The 23017-nt window shown below is 37.0% G+C and overlaps 1 protein-coding gene across 4 annotated transcripts in view; it reads left to right on the top strand.

The window, feature by feature from the left end:
- The first annotated feature begins 3626 nt into the window (after nucleotides 1-3626).
- Top3alpha (topoisomerase 3-alpha) overlaps nucleotides 3627-23017 on the top strand; it is a 52682-nt gene continuing 33291 nt past the window's right edge. The window contains exons 1-10 of one of the 4 annotated variants that reach the window (XM_070106715.1): nucleotides 3627-3873; nucleotides 3930-4563; nucleotides 5992-6307; nucleotides 6367-6506; nucleotides 7632-7847; nucleotides 7902-8057; nucleotides 8141-8396; nucleotides 8458-9092; nucleotides 9151-9635; nucleotides 9778-9916. In XM_070106715.1, coding sequence (XP_069962816.1) covers nucleotides 3718-3873; nucleotides 3930-4563; nucleotides 5992-6307; nucleotides 6367-6506; nucleotides 7632-7847; nucleotides 7902-8057; nucleotides 8141-8396; nucleotides 8458-9092; nucleotides 9151-9635 — 2994 coding nt within the window. In that variant the 5' untranslated portion in view covers nucleotides 3627-3717 and the 3' untranslated portion in view covers nucleotides 9778-9916. Of the gene's footprint in view, nucleotides 3874-3929; nucleotides 4564-5991; nucleotides 6308-6366; nucleotides 6507-7631; nucleotides 7848-7901; nucleotides 8058-8140; nucleotides 8397-8457; nucleotides 9093-9150; nucleotides 9636-9777; nucleotides 9976-23017 lie in introns of those variants that run through there. The other 3 variants (XM_036364869.2, XM_014243357.3, XM_014243356.3) reach the window with 3 other exon arrangements.

Raw genomic sequence — 23017 nt, 5'->3', positions numbered from 1 at the left:
ATTTCGCATGAAACAATGAGTGTACATACACACATATGTTGCATGTAGACAAATTAATAATTATAAAGGGTACTTCCATATTTGTTTAAATGCACACATAATTATACATATATAATGTATAAGAATATTTGCGACCGCTTGGTATTTTCTTATGGGGTTATGTCAAGCAAGAGGTGTACAAAATCAAACCCAGAAATCTGACTGAACTGAAGCGGTCCATTAAATAGATAATTGAGGCAATCCCGAATTAGGTGTCGCATATGCGTGGTTGAGTATGGAAAAAAAATTAATTGTTTAAATAAAATAAAATTTTAATTTTGTTTAATTTAATAGCACGATTCGTTAGCCACCCTGTATAGGCAGAATATCTTCAAATTATATGAAAAGTCGTTTGCGCATTGTAAATATACGAATCTGTAAGCGTACATTTCTTAACATTGAAATTAGCATTATTTTTCTCAATTAACATTGAAAATGCTCAATTCTGCTATTTTTCAGTCCCCTGATGTTAATTGTGGACATTTGGTGAAACACGCTCATCGTTTTCAGTACCCCTTCCAAATGTGGTGAAACACGCTCATCTTTTTCAGTTCTCCTGCGAAGCATGAAATATTTTGCTAATGGCCGCACTGTGAACCTTCTCTATAGTCTACATTCTCTGCCGACTGTGGTGAAACAGAGAACTTAAAACAATGAGAAGGTGCAAATTGAATTTTGTATGATGCTCGATTGGTTGGCTGAAAATTTGAGATCAAGGAGTTCACCACTTTCTGTATAGTTTTGCTGTTATTTAACAGAAATGAGAATTTTTAACAACGTTCTCTGACAAAATACGTATCTACCAATATAAAGAAAAAATGAAATGAAATGAATGAGAAAACAAGAAATACAAATGCCACTTCACATGATTATGATGATGATGCATAATTATTTTTGGCCATATAAACGATTTTTATAATGAAAAATTGATAAATTATTATTTTTTTGCACAAATGCTACATTGATAAAATGTGAAAGATTATGCAAAAAATGATATTTTACTATTTTCATAATTTTCTAATTTCAATTTTTACAGAATTAATAATTTATGTATGTACATCAATATGTTATATTATATAATATTATATAATAATATATATTATCAATTATCAATAAATACATGTGAGCGCACTGCTCTATATGTAAGTATGTATGTACAAATATGCATATGACCGCGCAAAATAAGTAATGCATACACAAATCTACATACATTTAAGCGTACAAATGTAAGTACGTCAGCCAATAGGAAAATTACAAACATTGTTGTACAAAAACAACAATTGTCTCAAATAGCATCAGCACCAGAAATCAATATGGCAGCCAAATTGACAAATCCTAAATTTGTAGTAAATCACACACCAACAACATTTTCATTCATGAACACTGGCGCACAAGCAATAAGGTAAGTCGTTTCATTCATAAAAGCAAACGCCTTACACATCTCCCCGAGCATGCGTTTGCCTACAAGCGTCTTTTCGTGACGATGGCAAAAGCTAAAAATCATAAATTGAACAAATTTCTGATATTCCCTTAGAAGGGAAAAGTGACAACCCCTTAAATATGAGTATTAAAATATTTTAGAATAAAAGTGACAACATAGTAAATTTGTCGATTTACAATTCAAGAAACTTTTTAAAGAAAATATTCAATATTCCTCTGATTTATGTATACAGTAAACCCCGGTTAAGTATCACTCCTCGAATCCCTCTTATCTGCCGGTGCCCTGCTGCATCTCACTGTTTTTTCTTAATTTTTTAAAGAAAACGGTAATTTTTTTTAAATACATAGAAATAATTTTTTTTGGTACCACTCGCTTAAGTACGGCAATCGCTTATGTACTACAAATCACAAAAAATCTGCATCTTTGGTTTTGGCACTTTACCGGGATTGACTGTATTTGTCAAAGAATTTACGTAAGTAAGTTCGAATTTTTTGTACACACATTGTTTTTAAGAGTGTGTATGGCACATCTCGGATTTTCTACCAACAACACAATGTTGTGACGCTTTGTCGTCGCGTCAGTTCTTCGACAGATTGACTCTTTGACATAAAAGCAAAAAATGTGTCAACGGAGATTTCACATGAAGTAATGAGTGTACATATCTACATAAAAATACATACAAATGTGTAAACGACATAATATATGTATGTCCTGTTACATATGTTTACACATGCATTTGAAAAGAAAAATTGAAGCATGAATGTGAAATACCGACGGCAAAACACAATTCTGTACTTTTATGACTCCATAATGGTGTCAAGTACAATTAATGAATTATTTTAAGAAATATATCAATATACTTTATTAGTAATAATTTAAAAGTATTTTGATATATTTCTCATAATAAAGTTAAAATGAATTAACATAAAATAATTTAAAAAATAATAAATAATAGTTCAATAAAAGGGAATATATTTCAAATGGCATATCAATATGCCCAGTTTTGCTCACATATTATATTCATTTCAATATTCGTCGGTTGGTTATGTTAAGAGAGCGTATGTGTACAGATTCACCGCTGTTATAATAGCGAAAAATGTTATTTGTTTCTCGGGCATCTGTGGTGAACTCCTTGATAAATTCCTACAAATTGTTCGCTGTCGAACCTGCACCTTCTCATTGTTTTAAGTTCTCTGGGTGAGACACGCTCATCGCATTTTGTTAGGTTTTGACAATTCACACGCTGGTCCGTAGTTGGACCTTCTCTGTATTTTACGTTGTCTGAATCTACATTCTCAGCCTTAACAAACCATAGGCGGCCATGTTGGTTTTATTGTGAACGTACGGCTTAGAGGTGCTGAAAGAACTGTGAATGGGCACACAGACTTTTTTGTAAGTGTGCTTTTACATTGGGACTCTTTTGACCTTCATTATCGGCAAATTTTCATTTGGTGTCGCTCTGTGCATTTACACGAGCAAAAAGAGTCCATCAACTTAAATTGAGTTTTTCTGTCCTTCCTTTTCATAAAATTAAAACTGAATTTTGAGTATCTTAATTTTCTCCTTATTTACAATTTTTTAAAATATTTCTATTATTCTATGCATACATATTTGCATATCACATACAAAAAATAGATAACAGATTTCAAATTTCGGAACGAATGGTATAGATTCATTTGAAACCGAGCGCTCGTGCAACCATTCAAAGAATTTGAAAGTGAAAAGGAATGCTGAAAAGGGTAGCAGCGAGCTGTTCCGAACAAGAACACAAAGCGTACCACCCGAATACGAATGGCATTGTCCCTTCGTCTTTCCTCGTCGTGCCCTCGCCCACAATAAACCGGTTTGGATTACAAAAGTGTGTGTAAAGTGGCTTTTTATGTGAGAGGAGACGACGAGGAAAGACTAAGGGCCACCTTTTTATATTTACATAAAATATTAAAAGCAAGCAAAATGTGAGACCATAACATACAACTGAAATATGCCACACATTCTAAGTGTTGCGTAGCCGAAACGCACTAACATGTGCGAGCATTTTATGAAAAGGAATGACAGAAAAACTCGATTTGAGTTGCTGCACTCTATTTGCTCGTGTGAATGCACAGAGCGACACCAAAAGAGAATTTTCCGATAATGAGGGTCAAAAGAGTCACAATGTAAGCACAGTATTATACCATGTGTATTATCCGTGTTCGTCACAATACTTAAGAAATAATTGTGAAGGCCCAGTTTTTTAAATGCTAAGGTTGACTAAATATTGGGCGTATACCAACATTTTCTGCTATAGGTATAGTCAACAATCAAGTGTTTATATGAAGTACTTAAATGTGGCCGAGAAAAACGATGCTGCAAAAACAATCGCAGGTCTTTTGTCAAATGGAGCCACAATTAGAGTAAGATGATTGAAATAAGAAACTCATGAAAAAGTAGATAATATTGTGATTTCTAGCGAGAAGGATATTCAGTTTATAACAAAATCTATGATTTCGAAACGGAAGTAAATGAACGAAAGAGTAAAATGGTAATGACCTCGGTGTCGGGTCATCTATTGAAATTAGAGTTTGTTGGAGTATATCGTCGATGGAATGAAGTAGATCCTCAAGTGTTATTTACAGCACCAGTACAAAAAACATGCCATGAGAATTACCAACCAATTTTGAGAACATTAGAAAGAGAAGTTCGTAGCTGCAATGGACTCATTATTTGGACGGATTGTGATAGGGAAGGAGAAAATATAGGATATGAAATAATAGACGTGTGTCGCAAGGTGAAACCAAACATCAAAGTATACAGATCAATTTTCTCAGAAATTACCAAGGCTTCTGTTCGCCGTGCTCTTCGCGAATTAAAAGAACCTAATAAGAGATTAAGTGACGCTGTTGATGTAAGAACGGAGCTTGATCTTAGAACAGGAGCAGCAATAACAAGATTTCAGACTATGAGACTACAACGTTTATTCCCTGAAAAAATTGCTGATAAGCTAATATCTTATGGAAGTTGTCAGATACCTACGTTAGGTTTTGTCGCGGAGAGGTATAAAGAAATAGAAGCCTTTGTTTCAGAACCATTTTGGAAATTAAAAGGTAAATGCAAATATAAGATAAGCACCTAATTTTTTTGACTATAAATGGTAAATATGGTAATATTTATATGTTATAAAAACTGTAACCAAATCGGCAAGGGAAGGAGCACGCCGGTGTTAGAGCGACCAGGGTTATTTTATTGAAGTGCGGCCGGAGGCCGCCAGTGCGGAAATAGTACGACGAACCCCTCTATACGTCCATACCTTCAGATTACGGCGCAAAAGAAATTGTGACTATTACATTTCTTCAGTATTTTTTTTTCACAAACATACACTGGGCAAAAGAAGTCTACAAGGTATCAACAAAAATAAATTGTTGGAAAGAATAACTCTATATACATTTTATAAAAACCAATTTATTTGATATCCATTAAAAGGAATTAAATATATAGTTGTATGAAAATAAAAGTTATTAAATAGCAGTCAAAAAACAAAATAAAAAAATACGGATAAATATAAAATCTATTAGAAAAAGTCTGCGCACAAGGTACATAAGTCTAATAAAGTTATTCGTCGTACTAATTTTTTTTAAAATTTAATAGGAAGTCGGATATCCCCAACGTTTTAAAACTTACGTTAAGGGTTTTGGCATGGAATAGACAAGTTTAGAGGTTTCTGTCGAAGGGCTGTGAGCCCATTCCTCGTGTAACACATGCTTGAGGTACTTTCTTTCTGCCAAAACTCCCGGGGCCTATTTAAGTACTCTTTCGCGACAGCATTATGCACTGACCTATTGACTAGCGATATGAATGAGTTCTTGTATGCGAATTGACCATAAAACCATGTTTTTTTTTATTTGCGAATAGTGTTAGTGCAGAGGGATTTCTTAAAATTTATATTAACATTTCGATCGATTGTGGATGCAGTAGGCCGAAGGTTTTGCTTCACACTTTGCAAAGCGTTACGAGTTTCACCTTGAATAGAACAAAAATCTTTTAAATTTTCTACTTTTACGAAAACAAGTAAAACTATAAGTTTCCGACACTTTTACATTTGGTTATTACGTACGGAATTCCCATTTTACTACTTGTACGCAGACTTTTTCTACGCTGCCAAATTACTACTTTTTGTAAATTTGTCTATAAAACAATGGTGTCAGATTTTCATTGCTTTAAATGCTATGGGATTGTGCAATAGACTAGTAATAAATCTCTTAATATGATTATGCTCTAAAATTTAGTATAAAAAACTTGTTTTTTAACAAAAGAAAATAAGATATTAGCGTGTACGCAAACTTTTTCTGGGTGTATATACATAAATTATTGAAAAATTTCACTTTCCGCTCACGGATTTGTAATCGTCAAAATAAGACGATTTAAAAAAAGAATAATTTTTGAGGCTCTTCGTTGGGGGATATATAGTTTAACATTTACTTAATAATTTTAATAGTTGGTATAAAAAATAACAAAGAAAACTGTTACTTAAATAGTTTTACATACGATCGGCGACCTCACAGTAGACTTTCTTTGGGCGCGAAATAGATTGTTTGATAAACTAGCTTGTGAAGATTACCTGTTACTTTGTTTAGCTGATCCGAAAGCGAAAGTTGAAGATGTAATAACTAAAAGCAAACATAAATGGCGACCAACTCCATTGGACACCGTAGAGATGGAAAAACTGAGTTCGCGTAAACTTAAAATTTCAGCTAAAGAAACAATGACCATAGCAGAAAAACTGTACACCAAGGGTATAATTAGTTATCCACGCACTGAAACTAATCAATTTTCGAAGGATATAGATTTACCGTATGTATTAAAAAATTCTTCTACTTATGCCTATATGTGTCTCTATATATTTTTTTTAGTTCTTTGATAGAACAGTTCACAGCACACCCAAACTGGGGAACGTTTGCACAACGTGTAAACGAATGGGGGGCGAATCCACGAAATGGCAACAAAAGTGATCAGGCTCATCCACCGATTCATCCTACAAAGCTAGTAACAGGTTAGTTTATCTATATGTATCTGTAAATCCATTGTTCCCAATATTAAAAAGTAAGAACTTATAAAAAACTTGATTTAAATTTAAAAATGATAAATTTAGCAATAGACGGAAATTCCGTTTTGCTAAACTAATCACATTTTAATGGAATTGCATCATGAAACCTTTCAGATATTAAAAAACAATGCTACCAGCAAATTAGAATTATTTTTAAGTTATACCACTGAAGGTTTAAAGGTATTTTCCTTATAATAACATCTATTCCATGCCTATTGAGGAACGTTTCGATTCTTATTTTCATAAACTTTAAAAATATATTTTGTTTCAAATTACAGCATTATTTTGAAATAACGAACATATTAATTTAATTGTCAGGCCAGTTCGTTATTTCGAATTTTTATTTTCTTCAGCTTTAATAATATATTTTGTTTCAAATTACAGCAGTATTCCTAAATAACGAATATATTGTCAGTCAGTTCGTTATATTGAACTTTTCGTTAATTCGAGTACTCACTTAGCGAGGTATGTTTGTCAATAAAAATGAGTAAAATATCCGAAACTGCAGTTTAATAAATTGTTTTAATGAAATATTTGTTAAGAAATAAAAAAAAAAAATATGTATTGTGGAATTTAAGCCGACAATATTAAATAAAAATATTTATTTGAAAATGTTCGTCATCTACATTTGGAAAAACCGAATTCAGCAATTTAACTACATTCCTCATTGCCAAAGTATCCTCAACTTGCCAAAAGAATGACGAAATATACAGATCATCCTTTTCATCAAAATTACTACTAATTTATTTTTTTTAACTCTTCATTTAGTACTGCTGAAATTATCATTAGACAATATTTATTAAAACCAAAATGTGGACCTTTACTAATTATAGGGCTAGAGGCGTTAATGATGGTTTTTTCTATTTGTTGAATTTTGGAGATACATATACCACATCCATTATAGTCATTTCAAGCATTATATCTTCACGGAACTATGTATTATGATAACCTATATACCACATCTTTGTATAAACTATTTTAATTTACCAACAATAAAATCTAAGCCATAAATATGTATTATGCTAATATATACCAGATCTTTGTATAAAATGTTTGTTCAAATTTTTCCAGACCTACACGGTAATGATTCACGAGTATACGAGTTAATATGTCGACATTTTCTGGCTTGTGTCAGTAAAGATGCAGTTGGTTCGGAAACTATCATTAATATCAATATAGCCGGTGAAAAGTTTACGGCGACTGGTCTCTGCATTCACGAACGAAACTACTTAGACATATATATTTACGAAAAATGGAATGCAAAACAAATACACAAATATGAACGAGGTAATTGGCTTTTGTTGATAAATGGTCAGATTAATTTGATAACTTCCAACACAGGACAATTATTTGAACCCACTGAAATATCAATGCAAGAAGGAGCCACTACTGCTCCTCCACTATTGACAGAGGCTGATTTAATTGTTTTAATGGAAAAACATGGCATTGGAACTGATGCCACTCATGCTGAACATATAAATACAATCAAAGAAAGAGGTACCCTGAGCAAATAATCTTCGATAAATACAATTTTAATGTTTTTTATTATTTTGTGAATAAAAATTTATATGCACATATAGGATACATTGGTGTGGTAGATAAAGGGTGTCTTGTTCCAGGCTTAATAGGAATGGGTTTATATGAAGGATATGATGCCATGAATTTAACATTAGCAAAACCCATGTTAAGAGCAGAGTTTGAGTCAGACTTAAAAGATATCTGCACAGGAAAAAAGGATCCTAAGGTGGTCTTGAATGAACAAATTCAAAAGTATCTCGAAGCATACACACAAATAACAGAAAAAGTAACTGCTATGGACAATAAAATTGGTTTGCGGTAATTTTCGAAAGTCTTAGCTAATATTTCATTACATAAATTTAATTGTATTTCTTTAAAGAATAAATGAAAATCCTACAACAACGGGCAATCGCAGGGATGAAAACGTGGAAAATCAAAATATCACGAATAATTCCATAACAGAATTGTTTCAATGTCCGAAATGTTCCATAGCACCATTGACTTTACGACAAAAAAACAGTAATAAGGAACATTACGTTGGCTGTATGAATTTTCCTGATTGTAAGAATGCTATTTGGTTACCAGTAGAATGTTTAGAACCAAGAATTTTACCAGAAACTTGTCAGCGTTGTGGTCCAAATGTAAAACTGATAAAATTTAAATTTAATTCTTTATACTATAAAAATATATTTAATGCACCTTCTGGTTGGTATACTTCATGTTTGCGTTGTGATCAACAACTCCGTGATTTGTTTAATATTAATCTAGAACAAGTAAAGAGTGCTGGTGACATTGTGGGAATTATTGATGATACTATAACATCTGCTGGTGTAGCTCCATTGGTCTCTCTTAGAAATTTCAATTCCACTAGAGCGCCAGAAAGCTCAGCAAATATTCAGAAAAAGCGAAATATGGGTGAATCAAAATTAGTATCTGAAACTAAAAATGACCAAAAAAATAAAAACACGAAAACTCAAAGTACAAATAAAAACATTAGTTCGTTTTTTACATCCGGTAAATATATACTATAATAATTTCTGAACCTTGCATAATTTCTAATTTTATTTTCTAGCATTAAATAATGAACAACAAAAAAGTCCTGAACGATTTGATAATTCAGCAGTTAGGGATGTAGTTTTGGATGAGTTTTTTAACAGTGATGATGATTTCGATGAAATTATATCTAAAGTTGTTATACAAAACGAAAATTTAGCTGATATGCAGGCTTCCCGCAGTGATAGCTTGTTTACCCAAAAGGAGGATTTTGTTCCCACAGAAAACTGTCCGACTAAAACACCTTGTGTAGAAAATCTGGATTTAAATTATGACGACACTTTTCCTGATTTAAAAGATTTTCCATGGGGAACGGGCAAGCATAAACCAAGCACGTTTTTAAATCAGAATTCTTTAGATACTGCTCATACGCAAATTAAAGAAAAAGAGGGAGTACAATCTATAGAAACTGTCCACTTTAACTGGAGTAGCAAATTACAGCGTAATATTCGACCCACAATAAGCATCCAATGCACAGGATGCCATCAACAAGCAAAACAGTAGGTATAGTGTTACATAACCAAAAAATGTGTGTGTGTATAAATAAAAAAAATACTACTTCTTTCTGTACTCCAACAAAACTGATTTTTACTACATTGACCAATTTCTATTTAAATATTCCAAAAAAAATTTTATTTTATTTTAGATGTACTGTTAAAAAAGAAGGACCGAATAAGGGCAAGTTATTTTACGTATGTGCCAAAGCAAAACCATGTAATTTCTTTCAATGGGTGGACGACGTTGACGTTGCAAGACATACGGGCCTTAATGAAGATAATTCGCTGCCGCAGTGTCCTTTGCAAACCGACAGTGTCAAATGTAATTGTGGAATAGCTGCTAGCTCGTAAGTATTCGTTATAATATTAATATCCATGTAGAAGAATTAAATAATTGAATATTAACTTATTGACAAAAAAGTAAGGACTAAGTTCCTTCAGGTATTGGCAATACTTTACATTTAAAATGTTGCGAAATAATTCAATATTCATTGTTCGACAAAATTGTGAATAGATTGAAATGAAATTTTTAAGCAAATAATCGGCCCTATTCCCGTTGTCGTTTCTAAATTGTTGTCGTTGTTATCGTCGCTTCGTTTCTATGGTATATTCGTATTCTTGAAGTATATCAGAACGCGTAAAAAAAGCGATCAAAATTTTAAATTTAAATTAAGAAAGTGTGACAAAGCCCAATAGCGCCATTGTATCTAATGTTATTTGTTGTTTTGAAGAAAATATTTGAACCATTTTGTGAATTTAAGTACATAATATAAAATACAATAATAATAATAATAACTCCTCCTCCTCCTTCTGTGGCTCTAGCTTTGGATTTGTTGTGTACCATTTTTTTCTTTATTTTTAATTTTGGGTCCTTCGTTATCACAAAAATGAAAATAGAAATATACATTTTTGTTTTTGCATTTTGAATTTAAGAATATAAAGAAGACATACATGCAGAAAATTTGAACTGAATTACCTATTTACATTGTGTTTTTACTTCACTTAGAAAAATGTGTCGGGTGAACGCAGACTTTATTGGCTATGTGTATATAAATCACACACTGACCAATATATTCGGCATAAGGTTTGTTAGAATAAAATAAAAGAAATCACTATATGGAGTATATGAGAGTTGGGGTTTTGGCATCACCAAATATAATTAACAGAAAAAGATGCACTCTGAGTTTCATAAGTGAAAACACTTATATTAGTTATTTGGGGGCTAGGGCACCATTTTAGGCTCAAAGATACACTGATGTTAGAAAAACACGCTCTCTTAATTTCATTAAGATAACTCACATATTGACCACTATATGTGGTATAAAGTCAACTGGAGGTTGGAAAATCTTTATTATGTATATGGAGGGCTAAGTTAAATATTGATCCGATTCAACCCATTTTTGATATGTAGACATACATATTATTATCAGATAAGGATCCCCTCCGAATTTGATTAATCTCACAGATATCTACCGATACATTATGTAAAATGTTGGCAATAGGCGCTGGGGTCCACGTATTCGATATCTGGGAGATCGAACAGTTGTAGTGTGGTTTTTACATTTTTGGTCATAAGGTGGTACACCTTAAAGGCACTATCTGTACAAAGTTTTATCCCGATACATTCAATGGTAGTTGATTTGTATACTGGAAAGTGAAAAAATCAGTTGGAATTTAAAATTGTGTAATATGGGAATATATACTTACGTTGTACTCTAGTTTCGCACATTTTCGCATTTTCACATAGGAATGTAAAGATAATGTTATGTACCGAATTTGGTCGAAATAGGTGACTAGGTCAGGAAAATGCGATTTCACTTAAAGGTGGTGTCACCCCACAGTCCAATTTTGACACCGACTTCCTTAAAGAGCTGACGTACCATTTCGGGTGTAGAATTTGGTGTCTCTGATGTATTTATATATAGATTTATCGCATTTTTTTTTACACAACCGTTATATTGGATAAAATAACATTCATAATAAAAATCGAACTTAAAGATTTACTACTTAAATATATATTATCATCACTTATTCTAACGTGTTTGTTGTGTATTCTGGGGGAAAAGGGGAAAACCCAGAAAAACCCGATCAGATCACTGAACATTACAAGTATATAAAATTTCAGTAACTAATTTTTTTTTTAATTTTTAACATGAATACAATACAATATTTCTCTTTATTTAAATAAATATGGATTAATTTCTTAAATTTGTAAGATACATTTTTTCATTAATAAACAAATAAACGACTATTAATATTCAGAAACGAAGAATAAATTGATTAGTCATCATGAAGTAACTTGTTTCGTAATTCTAAAAATCTTGCAGCAGGCAATAGCTTCGGAAATATGTCAGCAAGTTGATTACCTGAATTAATAAACTCGAGAAAAATCATATTATTTTCAACTTGCTATTTAGTTAAATTATATGTAATATCAATATGTTTGGCTCTTTTATAACATGAGGGGTTGTTCGCTATGCTGATACACCCATAGTTTGTCTCCATAAACTTTAATGGGACATATAAGTTTGATATTTACACTATTTAGAAGATATTTCAACCATACAACTTCCCTAACAGTTTCGGTTGATGAGGCTACCGATCTATGTCCTTTCGTGTTCTAACAAATTAGATTTGAACCATTCATATGAAACAAATAACCCGTTGTACTTTTCCTATCAATCTCATTACCACCCCAGTCAGAATCTACATAACCAACTATTATATTTTCAAAATCCGCATTCTCAAAAATTATTTTCATATTAATGGTTCCCTTCAAGTGCCTGAGTATCCTTTTTAAACATTATTCAGAATTATTTTTACTATTGTATATACTCAAGTTATTTACTGCAGTAGGTAAATTTGGACGAGTACATAGCATTACGTACGTTAAACCACCTATAAGGTTACGGCATGGCGCATCAAAATTTTCATCTGAGTTAAGCAATTCATAATTGAGTTTGTTCGGTAGAGGGGTACAAACTGCAATCACACATATTAAATTTATTTATAACCATTTTAACATAAGCAACCTGGCCTAAACAAACTTCATCTTCATACATTTCTATTATTTTGCCTATTAAATGTCGTAGGTTTTTCAAGTTAGTCATTCTAAACCTTTCCAATAAATATTTTTTGGAACTATCCATTCTTGTCATGATTCCTGTAGCTATTACCACATCATAAACAAATAGTAATACATACATGCTTTCCTTACTTTCACCTCTGTGAAGAACATTTACACAACGATGTAGAATTAGTAAAATCAAACTCCTCAATGCTTCCTCAAATACTTCAAACCAGCATTTAGCTGCTTTTTTGAGCTCGTAAATTGCCTTCTCCAGTTAACATCGATTTGATGTACTTTTAAATTATATTGGACTGCTAATGCTAATAATGTTTCATCATAATCGACTTGATATTTTTGGGTAAACCCTCGTGCTACTAGTCTTGCTTTATATCTTATAGGATTTCCTAATTCATTATACATATTTAATAGAAAAAATCCATCCACTGTTAACAATGTTTTTGTTTCCTAGCTTCTTTGTAATATAAAATAATACCTAAGTATTATTTCATGAGCATTCAACTCTGCTTTATCGCCTCCTCCTAAAAAGATTTATCGTGTCTAAATATATCACTGTTTTATAATTCTTTCTTTGATGACCATTACCCATAATTCTTGTGAGTCAATTTGTGCTAGTTTACACACAGACTCTTTTGTAACCCAAACCGGTTTATTGTGGGCGAGGGCACGACTAGGAAAGACGAAGGGACCGTGTCACTCGTGCTTGGGTGGCACGCTTTTTGTTCTTGTTCGTAACAGCTTACTGTTACACTTCTCAGCATTCCTTTTCATTTCCAAATTATTTTCATGGTTGCAAGAGCGCTCGGTTTCAAATGTTCGTACCATTCGTTCAGAAATTTGAATTCTGTTATCTATGCATGCATAAAATAACAGATATATTTTGAAAAATTGTAAATAAGAGACAATTAAGATACTCAAAAATATTCAATTTAAATTAATAAATATAGCAGTATTAAATGTTATGATATACATAAATAAATTCTAATAAAAATTGAAACTTTACTTTTTTATATTTTCATAAAATATTAAGATGCTTTCATATTTATTTCTTTTAACCGAAAATGATTTCGTTCGTATATCATTTTATTTAAAACAAGAATTGTAAGTAATTCAAGAATGTTTTATAATAAATAGAGAAAAATATGGAGTAAAAAAATTATGGATTAATACTTTCCGAAAGATTAAAAAATTCCTGTTATAAATACATACATATAAATACATTCTGATGGATTAAGGAAATCTCGACTTAAGTATTTCTTTGAAACTATTAAGCGGGTATTATGCATATTGTTCTACCACATTCATGGTAATTCCTTGCAACCAAAAATGTGAGACCACCATCCCAACATACAAATGAAATATGAAACGCACTCTAAGTGTCGCGTAGCCGAGCTACACAAACTTTTGCGAAAATTTTGTGAAAAGGAATGACAGTAAAACTCGATTTAACTGAGAGACACTGAGCGACACAAAAGAGAATTTGCTGATTATGAGGATCAAAAGAGTCCCCATGTGAACGCAGGTTTTCTTGAAAAGTGGGATTTTTGTCATTAAAATATTATCCGATTCCCATCAGGAGTCTTCACTTTGTATATCGCCTTTGTGAATAACAAGGCTTTTTTATTGCCTGTACTTAAAACAATGCTTTTTTTATATTACCTGTATGTAATTATAACAGGGCTTTTTATTTATGGCTTATTATTTTCGCTGAGCTCTTTAATAAGCTCGAAGGACAGAAAATGTTTAAACTTTATTCATATGAACACTGCGTTTAGTTTTTTTTACTAACACTGCTTATGTAATTCATTTAAAATGGGGGAATATACACCCGTCTTACATTTTTTTTTGTTTTCTGTTGTGTTTTATGTTTGAATCGTTGATTGGGGAGTGCATGCGTATTGCATAAAATCGTTTGTTTCTGTGTATATGTTTTGTATTGTCTCGGCATTGTCAAAGATAAGTATGTTTAAAGATATTAAAACACAGGGCAATATCAGCTGCCGGAATAGATATACGATTCGACATTCTGCACAATGAATGACGAAGCCCTCTCCAGAATTATGGGCATTTGTAATAGCTCTCCGGATATTACCATCACTAGTGGTGGTCTGATAAATAGCATAACTTGGCGACCTATGCTAACCCTCGCATCAGAACATCTGCTTATAATTACCTCGATCAAGAAACCTCCCGACTTGATTTTTGTGGACAACCACATCTTTGCTCACTTTAAGAAAGCTAACTGGAGATTCGGCAAATGGTAAATCAAATTAAGTGGACTGCTGCACAAAGTGCTAAGATACTGCGCGTCACTTACTTTCTCCGATGAGAGAGTTCTGAGTGTTATCAACAAGGCTAAATCATCCAAATCCATTGGCCCAGATGGAATAAACATGTTGATGCTAAAACATCTATCTAACCAAGGTCCTCAACCTTCCGCCGACTACGCTTCAAATACCCGATGTGTGAACAGTCGGAAAATTGGTTCCACTTCGGAAATCTGAGAAATTCGCGAACCAAGAAGAGTCTTATTGTTCGGTAATTCTCCTTTCCTCAGTAGTGAAGACACTTGAGGCCTTGTTACTCCCGACGTTTACTCACCACCTGTGTCTAGCAGACCATCAACATGGTTTCCGTAAGGTGCACAGTATCACCACAGCACTTAGCGTCATATACGCCCAAATGGTTCATGGCCTAAATTAAAAACCGTCCTGTGAGAGGATGATCCTCGTAGCGTTGGCAAAAAGCCTTTCACGCAGTCAATCATACAATGCTACTTGAGAGTATCGAACAATCCACGCTGCTTCCAGGGCTAAAAAGGTGGACTATGAACTATCTGAGCAGTCGGCAATCATCCGTACTGTTTCGAAGCCAAAACTCTAAATTACGAAGAATTAAACATAGGGTTGCGCAGGGTGGTGTCCCCTCCCCGATACTGTTTAACTTCTATATTTCGAAACTCCCTCAACCACCAGTGTTAATTTCCATCACCTCATACGCAGATGATTGTACAATATTGATGTCTGGCAATGAAATCGGTGGCATGTGTTCGAAAGTATACGGCTAGCGCTCCGACCTTTCTCGCATCTTCTCTGAAAAGAGCTTGACACTCTCCCCCACTAAATCCACAGCGACCATATTCATGAACTTCACGAAGAGTACAGACTGGATGTTAACATCACAGTCGATGACGTTAAAATTCCTACTGTTAACAACCCTAAGATTTTAAGCTGTTACATTCGATAGCCTGCTATTTACTCCTTACCGCGATAACTGCCAAAGTACAGAGCCGCAACAAAATCCTCAAGTCGCTAGCATGCAGCTCATAAGAAAGAGACAAAGAAACGTTGTTGGCAACATAAAAGGCAATCGACCGGCCTTTAACAAACTACGCCACACCAGTATTTAGTGAAATGCAGACGAGGAATCTACATACGTGTCAAAATACTGCATTCCGGACGATTAAAGGATGCCCTTGATGTCTCCGGTCGAACATTTGCACAGCGAGGTCCGCATGCCTCCGATCAAGGAACAAGTTTCTGCTGGGATAAATAATATTTATAATTGTAATAATTATGCATAAATGCAGCATTTTCTTAAATTGATAGTAAATCAATTTAAAGATTCTTTAAAATTGTAATTTAAGCCCTTATTACGGTTTAACACAACGGCATTTTGGTTGAAGGTTTAAAATTTGGTTGTAGTGTTGTCAAACTTCAATATTTTTGTTGTGTTGCGTATTTCAACTCTGTCCCAGTGCAGTTAATTAGAATATCAAAAAATTACAACTGCTCCCAATCATTTGTAGTGTGAGAACTTAATATCCATACGGAATTTAGCCCACACAACGCATAAAGACGCACCATTTTAAACAAATACAACATAGCAAGGGTATGCAAGAAGAAGGAAAACGAAACATAGCAAGCGCTTATACACGATACGGTAAAATCACGCCACGTAAACAACACAACAAGTATTGGGCTGCAACGGAAAAACCACGCCATCCCAAAGCAACATGTTGCGAGCGCGCGAGCAATCAACACACGGCTTAACGGAAAGCAAGCAGGCCCATCAGCAGTCAGTCAGCACAGGACTGTAACAGCGATCACACGCATGACACTAGACTCAGCAGTGAGTCGATCCTCTGACTAATCTTAGTGTCTTAAGTTGTGAACGCCGTTCGTTAAGGGTGAACTCGGTAGTGAGTTGATCCTCTCACAGACTCAACCCTTAACTTTCCGTCGCCAACACAATCTCCTGTGGTCCGGGATTATTTTTAAACGGCTATACACGAACGGGGGGCAGAAACATCAACATCCGAGCGTCAACGCACGCAGCAGGATATCGTCATCCAAGCTTACACGAGCGCCGGCAGAAACATCCCGGAGTCGTCGTCGTAGCACACACGAGCGTCAAATCACGCAGCGGTAGAATCCCCGTCGAAGCCATCATCACCACAGGATGCAAACGTAAGTCATCCTAAGTCGCTTAGCACCCCCAGAGCGCGGCAGAGTAGAATACGCTTTCGTATAAAAGCTATTCAACGGGAACGCGGAGAGGCGGATGACGCTACTGCGGTAAGGAGTGAATGCCTCGCAGTGAGTCGATCCTCTGGCAAGCATTTTACTCTTAACCGTTCGAAGGCTGGAAGTCACGCGTGAAGTGGGTAGTAAGTCTATCCTCTGACCTGCTCCCCGCTTGGCATCGCTTTACAAATTTATTGTAACAAACCCTGGACACGGCGAGTATATCTCAGCAAATCACAAGAAGCAGGGGCAGCAAAAAGCTTCGTTACAATTAGCGCCCGAGCAGAGACTCTGCAAATCGTACTACATCAGGAGGAGATTTAACACGGAAAATGACATTTCTTATGTGTAAATGACATATCAACGTATCTAAGGAGTAACTAATCTCTTCGCGGAAAATTTGGGCGTTAACCACATAGGCACCACGCGGGAAATTCGGAAGCGCATAACGGGCAACCAAGAAGAAAAAATTTAAAAAATGGAAGCTGCACACAAAGCAAATGAGTTCGTTTCACGAGACGAAGGCGATCAGAAGACACCACTTCCTCCAGATCAAGGCAGAGGAACCGCGGACATTTTCACGGAATCATCACGACGACAGCCGCCACCAATAATCATGCCGAATAACGGCATGTCACTTCAACAGAACAAGATAGTTACATTCGCACTTATTATCGACCAGGTGAGGAAGAGGTCCGTAAAATACGACGGCGGGAGAGACCCATTAGCGTTCATCGAACGGTTGGAAGAGTTCTCTGAAGTATACATGATAGACACAGACCTTCTTCCAAGAACCATTCCCGAGTTCCGCTCTCCAATGGTATCGCAACAACAACGAACATTGGAGGAGTTGGACCACCTTCAAAAGATATTTTTTGCGTTTCTTACCAGCACGTTACTTCGAACGCCTCGAAGATGACATACGGCAACGAAGACAACACGTGAGCGAAAAATATAAAGATTACGTTCTCGCTATGCATTTCGAAATAGTCACACCGATTATCTACTCTATATTCAGCGTCGAGATTTCGAGACACTGGCCGAACTTATCACACTTGCAGAAGAGTACGAAGGAATCCATTAAGGAGATCGACGAGCAGTAGAGACATCTCGCCGTGAGATGACGAAACACATCCTAGGTGACCACGAGGTAAGAAATACAACGCGGCCGGACCACCCACCCGTCCAATCCGCATCAGCACGTTCACCCAGCGTCACACGGTTTCCCAACACAATACGACGGTAAACGCGCATCAGCAACAACCACCCACGAGACAAGCTTTTATGCGTGAAAACACATGCAGGAGATGTGGCCAGGAAGAACACTATGATAGGATGTGCCGTAATCCCAGAAAGATATTTTGCTGGGAGTGTGGCCGATCGGGTGTGCTAACCAAAAAATGTTGCGGCCGATTACTGGGAAACGGCCGAGGGTTCTGCCAGGAAAAAAGCGCGTCGGACCCACAGAACTCAGCGCCGAACCGGCAGTAATTATGCATCAGGAGCGCGGCCGGTTATACGCCTTCATCAAGCTTGGCGGAGAACCGGCGGAAGCCGTCATCGGCACCGGCGCCTCAAAAAGTTTCGTATCGTCACGATTTGCAGAACGTATGGACGCAACCGGGAATGGCAAGAAGGTAACCTTAGCCATGCAAATTCAAATGGCCGACGGCACCACCAGCAAGACTTACGACGCCGTAGAAACCAACATCCAACTCGGACAGTCATCGCTCCAAGCAGTGTTACATGTTATGCCCGGTGCGATTGATGACGTCATACTCGGATTAGATACACTGGGGAGCATGGAAGTTAAGTTGTCCTGCGGAGGTCACCAGGCAGTGCTGACAGCGGCAGATGCTCAGCATTCAGCGGCCTTCTACATCATGCCATCAGAAATGGTAGATACCGCAACCCCAACTACACCAAATAGCCGACTACTAAAACCCAGTAGGACGAAGCGCAATAAAACACTTAAGCTAAAGTGCAGGACGATTAATAGAGTCGAGCTTAGATCGACCACCAACCAGAGAAACGAAGCGGCCCGCATACGCGACTTCTTAGCGGAAGAGCTTCAAAAAGATGAGAGGAGTGACGACAGTGGCGGAGCATAAAATCGCTATGACCGACAACCGCCCCATCAAGCAACGATATTTTCCACGAAATCCAGAGATGCAAGCTATTATTAACGACGAGATCGATGAGCTGCTATCGAACGGATGTATCGAACCGTCTCACAGCCCACATAGCGCGCCGATTGTATTGGCCCGGAAGAAGAACGGTAAGTGGCGTTTATGCGTGGATTATCGGCAGCTCAACGCCCGATCAGTGCCCAATGCATACCCCTTATCTAGGATACAACACATATTAAACAAGTTACAACAAGCCAGGTATATGAGTAGTCTGGACTTCAAGAACAGCTACTGGCAGATACCTTTAGAGCAAGGCAGCCGCCCATACACAGCCTTCACTGTACCTGGGCGTGGCCTATTCCAATAGCGCGTCATGCCATTCGGCTTACATTCAGCACCTGCGACGTTCCAGAGGGTACTCGACCAGGTCATAGGCCCTGAGATAGAACCACACGCCTTCGCTTACCTCGACGACATAATTGTCATAGGCTCTACATTCGACGAACACACACAGAACTTACGAAAGGTACTACAGAGATTACAACAGGCCAACCTTCGAATCAATCCTGAGAAATGCGAGGTTTTTAAGAAGGAACTCCGGTATTTAGGTCACGTGATCAGTGACAAAGGCATCCACACCGACCCCGAGAAAGTAGCAGCAATCCAGGAGCTGAAGCCCCCAACTAGCGTGAAAGAAGTACGCCAATATCTTGGGATAACCTCCTGGTATCGCCGCTTTGTACCCGACTTCGCGACGATGAGCCAGCCGCTCACTACCCTCTTAAAGAAAAGGAGACACTGGAAATGGGGAGCTGAGCAACAAGAAGCATTTGAAAGCATTTAGCACAAGTTAACAGAGGCTCCTGTCCTCGATTTCAGCCAGACATTTACCTTGCAGACGGACGCTAGCAACATCGGCCTTGGTTCAGTTCTGACACAGAAACTGGAAGGAAGCGAACGCGTAGTAGCCTAGGCCAGTCGCGAATTGAATAAGCGGAGACCAACTATTCGGCAACCGAAAAGGAGTGCGTCGCCATAGTTTGGGGAGTCCGGAAAATTAGAACCTACCTAGAGGGATATAAGTTCAAAGTGATAACGGATCATATGTCACTGAAGTGGCTGAATTCTATTGAAAGCTCCTCCGGTCGTGTAGCACAATGGGCTTTAGGATTACAGCAACATTCCTTCGACATCAAGTATCGCAAAGGGAAACTCAACCTAGTAGCGGACGCACTGTCCCGGCCACTAGAGACCATAAGACAAGCGACGACGGTGGCGCCACAATGCAACTGGTGGTCCCGCCAACCCCGAGAAGTACGCGGACAACATGGAAAAGGATGGCCAACTCTATCGCCACATTCCGTGTCGATCCCAAGATGAAGAGGCTATACCCTGGAAGCTATGTGTGCCTAAATCCCTTCGCCTAAGAGTCCTGCAAGCGAACCACGATATACCTCGCGACGGACACATGGGTATACGCCGAACAGTAGCCCTGGTGGCTAACCCATTTTACTGGCCAGGGATGTTCCGCGACATTAGCCGTTACGTACACCAGTGTAAGTCCTGCCAGAAACACAAGGAAGGACAGCAGAAACCAGCAAGAGAGATATTTTTCGACAGCTTCAGCAAGTGGGTAGAATTGGTCCCCATGAGGCGTGCTACAGCAGAAGGACTTCATCATGCATTTAGAGAACGAATCCTCGCAAGATTTGGCGTCCCAAAAATTCTTATTTCGGACAACGGCGTCCAATTTACTAGTACGCTATGGCAACACTACGTAAAGGAACTAGAAGTACGCCAGCAATTCATCGCATCTTACACCCCTCAAGAGAATCCGACGGAACGAGTCAATCGGACAATTAAACGAATTATAGCACAACTCAGTAGAGCCCGACACCAGCGATGGGACGATTTTCTCCCAGAGATCGAGCTCGCAGTGAATACCAGCATTTCGGCCTCCACGGGGTATAGCCCGGCATTCCTCGTACAAGGACGAGAGCCGCGACTGCCAAAGGCCCTCTTCGACGAAGTTAATATCGGCACAGCTATGACACCCACGACGGCTGAGGAAAAGTCCAGTAGGAGGCAGGAAGCCTTCAAAATTGTTCGGCAAAATATGGAAAGGGCGACAACGGATCAAACTCGCAAAAGAGCATCACCTCTCTTAAGTCACTGAGGGTTTCGCCGCAAAGTTAGCCCCGAAGTATGGTGGCACTTATCAAATTCTCAGGCATATCTCACCAGTGATCGTCCAACTTCGAAAAATCGACGGTGGAGAAGAGAAAACGGCAAACATCAGTGAATTGAAACCATACCACATAGCCGCAACAGTTTAAAAATTATAAAATAAGAATAAAAAAAATATATAAATGAGCAAATTTGGTGACCAATTGAGACGGTCACATTCATTTAATCGCGAGCTGTCAGAATGGCAAGACATACCGGCAATTCCAGGAGCAAAGTAAACAGCGAATCTGACCAATGACGCAGAAATAGTAGAGTCACCGACTTCGTCACAACCATCCGCGGTACAGCTTCCACCTAAAGGCATAAAAATATTCATTGCCGACGCAAACGGAACAGGACTAGAGGCCTTCCCACAGAAGGATCCTCACGGACCTCACGACCGGCACAGGGAACCACCGTCTTAAATTTAGTACCGCCGAATACCATTGAAATGAAGCCAAAAACAACCGCAAAACCCTACTTGAGAAAGAACAAGGAAAATTTCAAATAGTTATTTGTAATTATATTTATTTGAGAAAAGAATTTTTAAAATAACATGAAAGAAAACTATGAAATTAAAAAGAAGAGCTAAAAAAAATTGATAGATGAGAAATACAAAAATATTATTTAAGAATCTATACTTAAATTAAGAAAAGAAAAGAAAAATATAAGAATTCATAAGTTAATGTAATTGAAGCAAGATTTGAAAATAAGGTGTAAATTACCAAGAAAAATTTATTTTTAATTAGGCGTAAAAGGAAAAGAATTCAGTTAATGTAGCTTAAATTTTAAGGAAAATTTGTAGAAAAGAAATATTTTAAATTACATTAAATTTTGCTTGCCATCTGATGCAAAACTCACCGACGTGGGGGGGAGTGTGAGAACAAAATATCCATACGGAATTTAGCCCACACTATGCATAAATACGCACCCTTTTAAACAAATACAACATAGCAAGGGTATGCAAGAAGAAGGAAAACGAAACATAGCAAGCGCTTTTACACGATACGGTAAAATCACGCCACGTTAACAACACAACAAGTATTGGGCTGCAACGGAAAACCCACGCCACTTCTAGCAACACACGCCATCCCAAAGCAACATGTTGCGAGCGCGCGAGCAAGCAACACACGGCCTAACGGAAAGCAAGCAGGCCCATCAGCAGTCAGTCAGTACAGGACTGTAACAGCAATCACACGCATGACACTAGACTCAGCAGTGAGTCGATCCTCTGACTAGTCTTAGTGTCTTAAGTTGTGAACGCCGTTCGTTAAGGGTGAGCTCGGTAGTGAGTTGATCCTCTGACAGACTCAACCCGTAACTTTCGGTCGCCAACACAATCTCCTTTGGTCCGGGATTATTTTTAAACGGCTATACACGAGCGGGGGGCAGAAGCATCAACATCCGAGCGTCAAATCAC

Source organism: Bactrocera oleae, chromosome 3, assembly GCF_042242935.1.
Source record: "Bactrocera oleae isolate idBacOlea1 chromosome 3, idBacOlea1, whole genome shotgun sequence".
NCBI classification, from domain to species: Eukaryota; Metazoa; Arthropoda; class Insecta; order Diptera; family Tephritidae; genus Bactrocera; species Bactrocera oleae.
The sequence above is the reverse complement of the archived record's forward strand: the minus strand, read 5'-3'. Positions and strand labels throughout refer to the sequence as shown.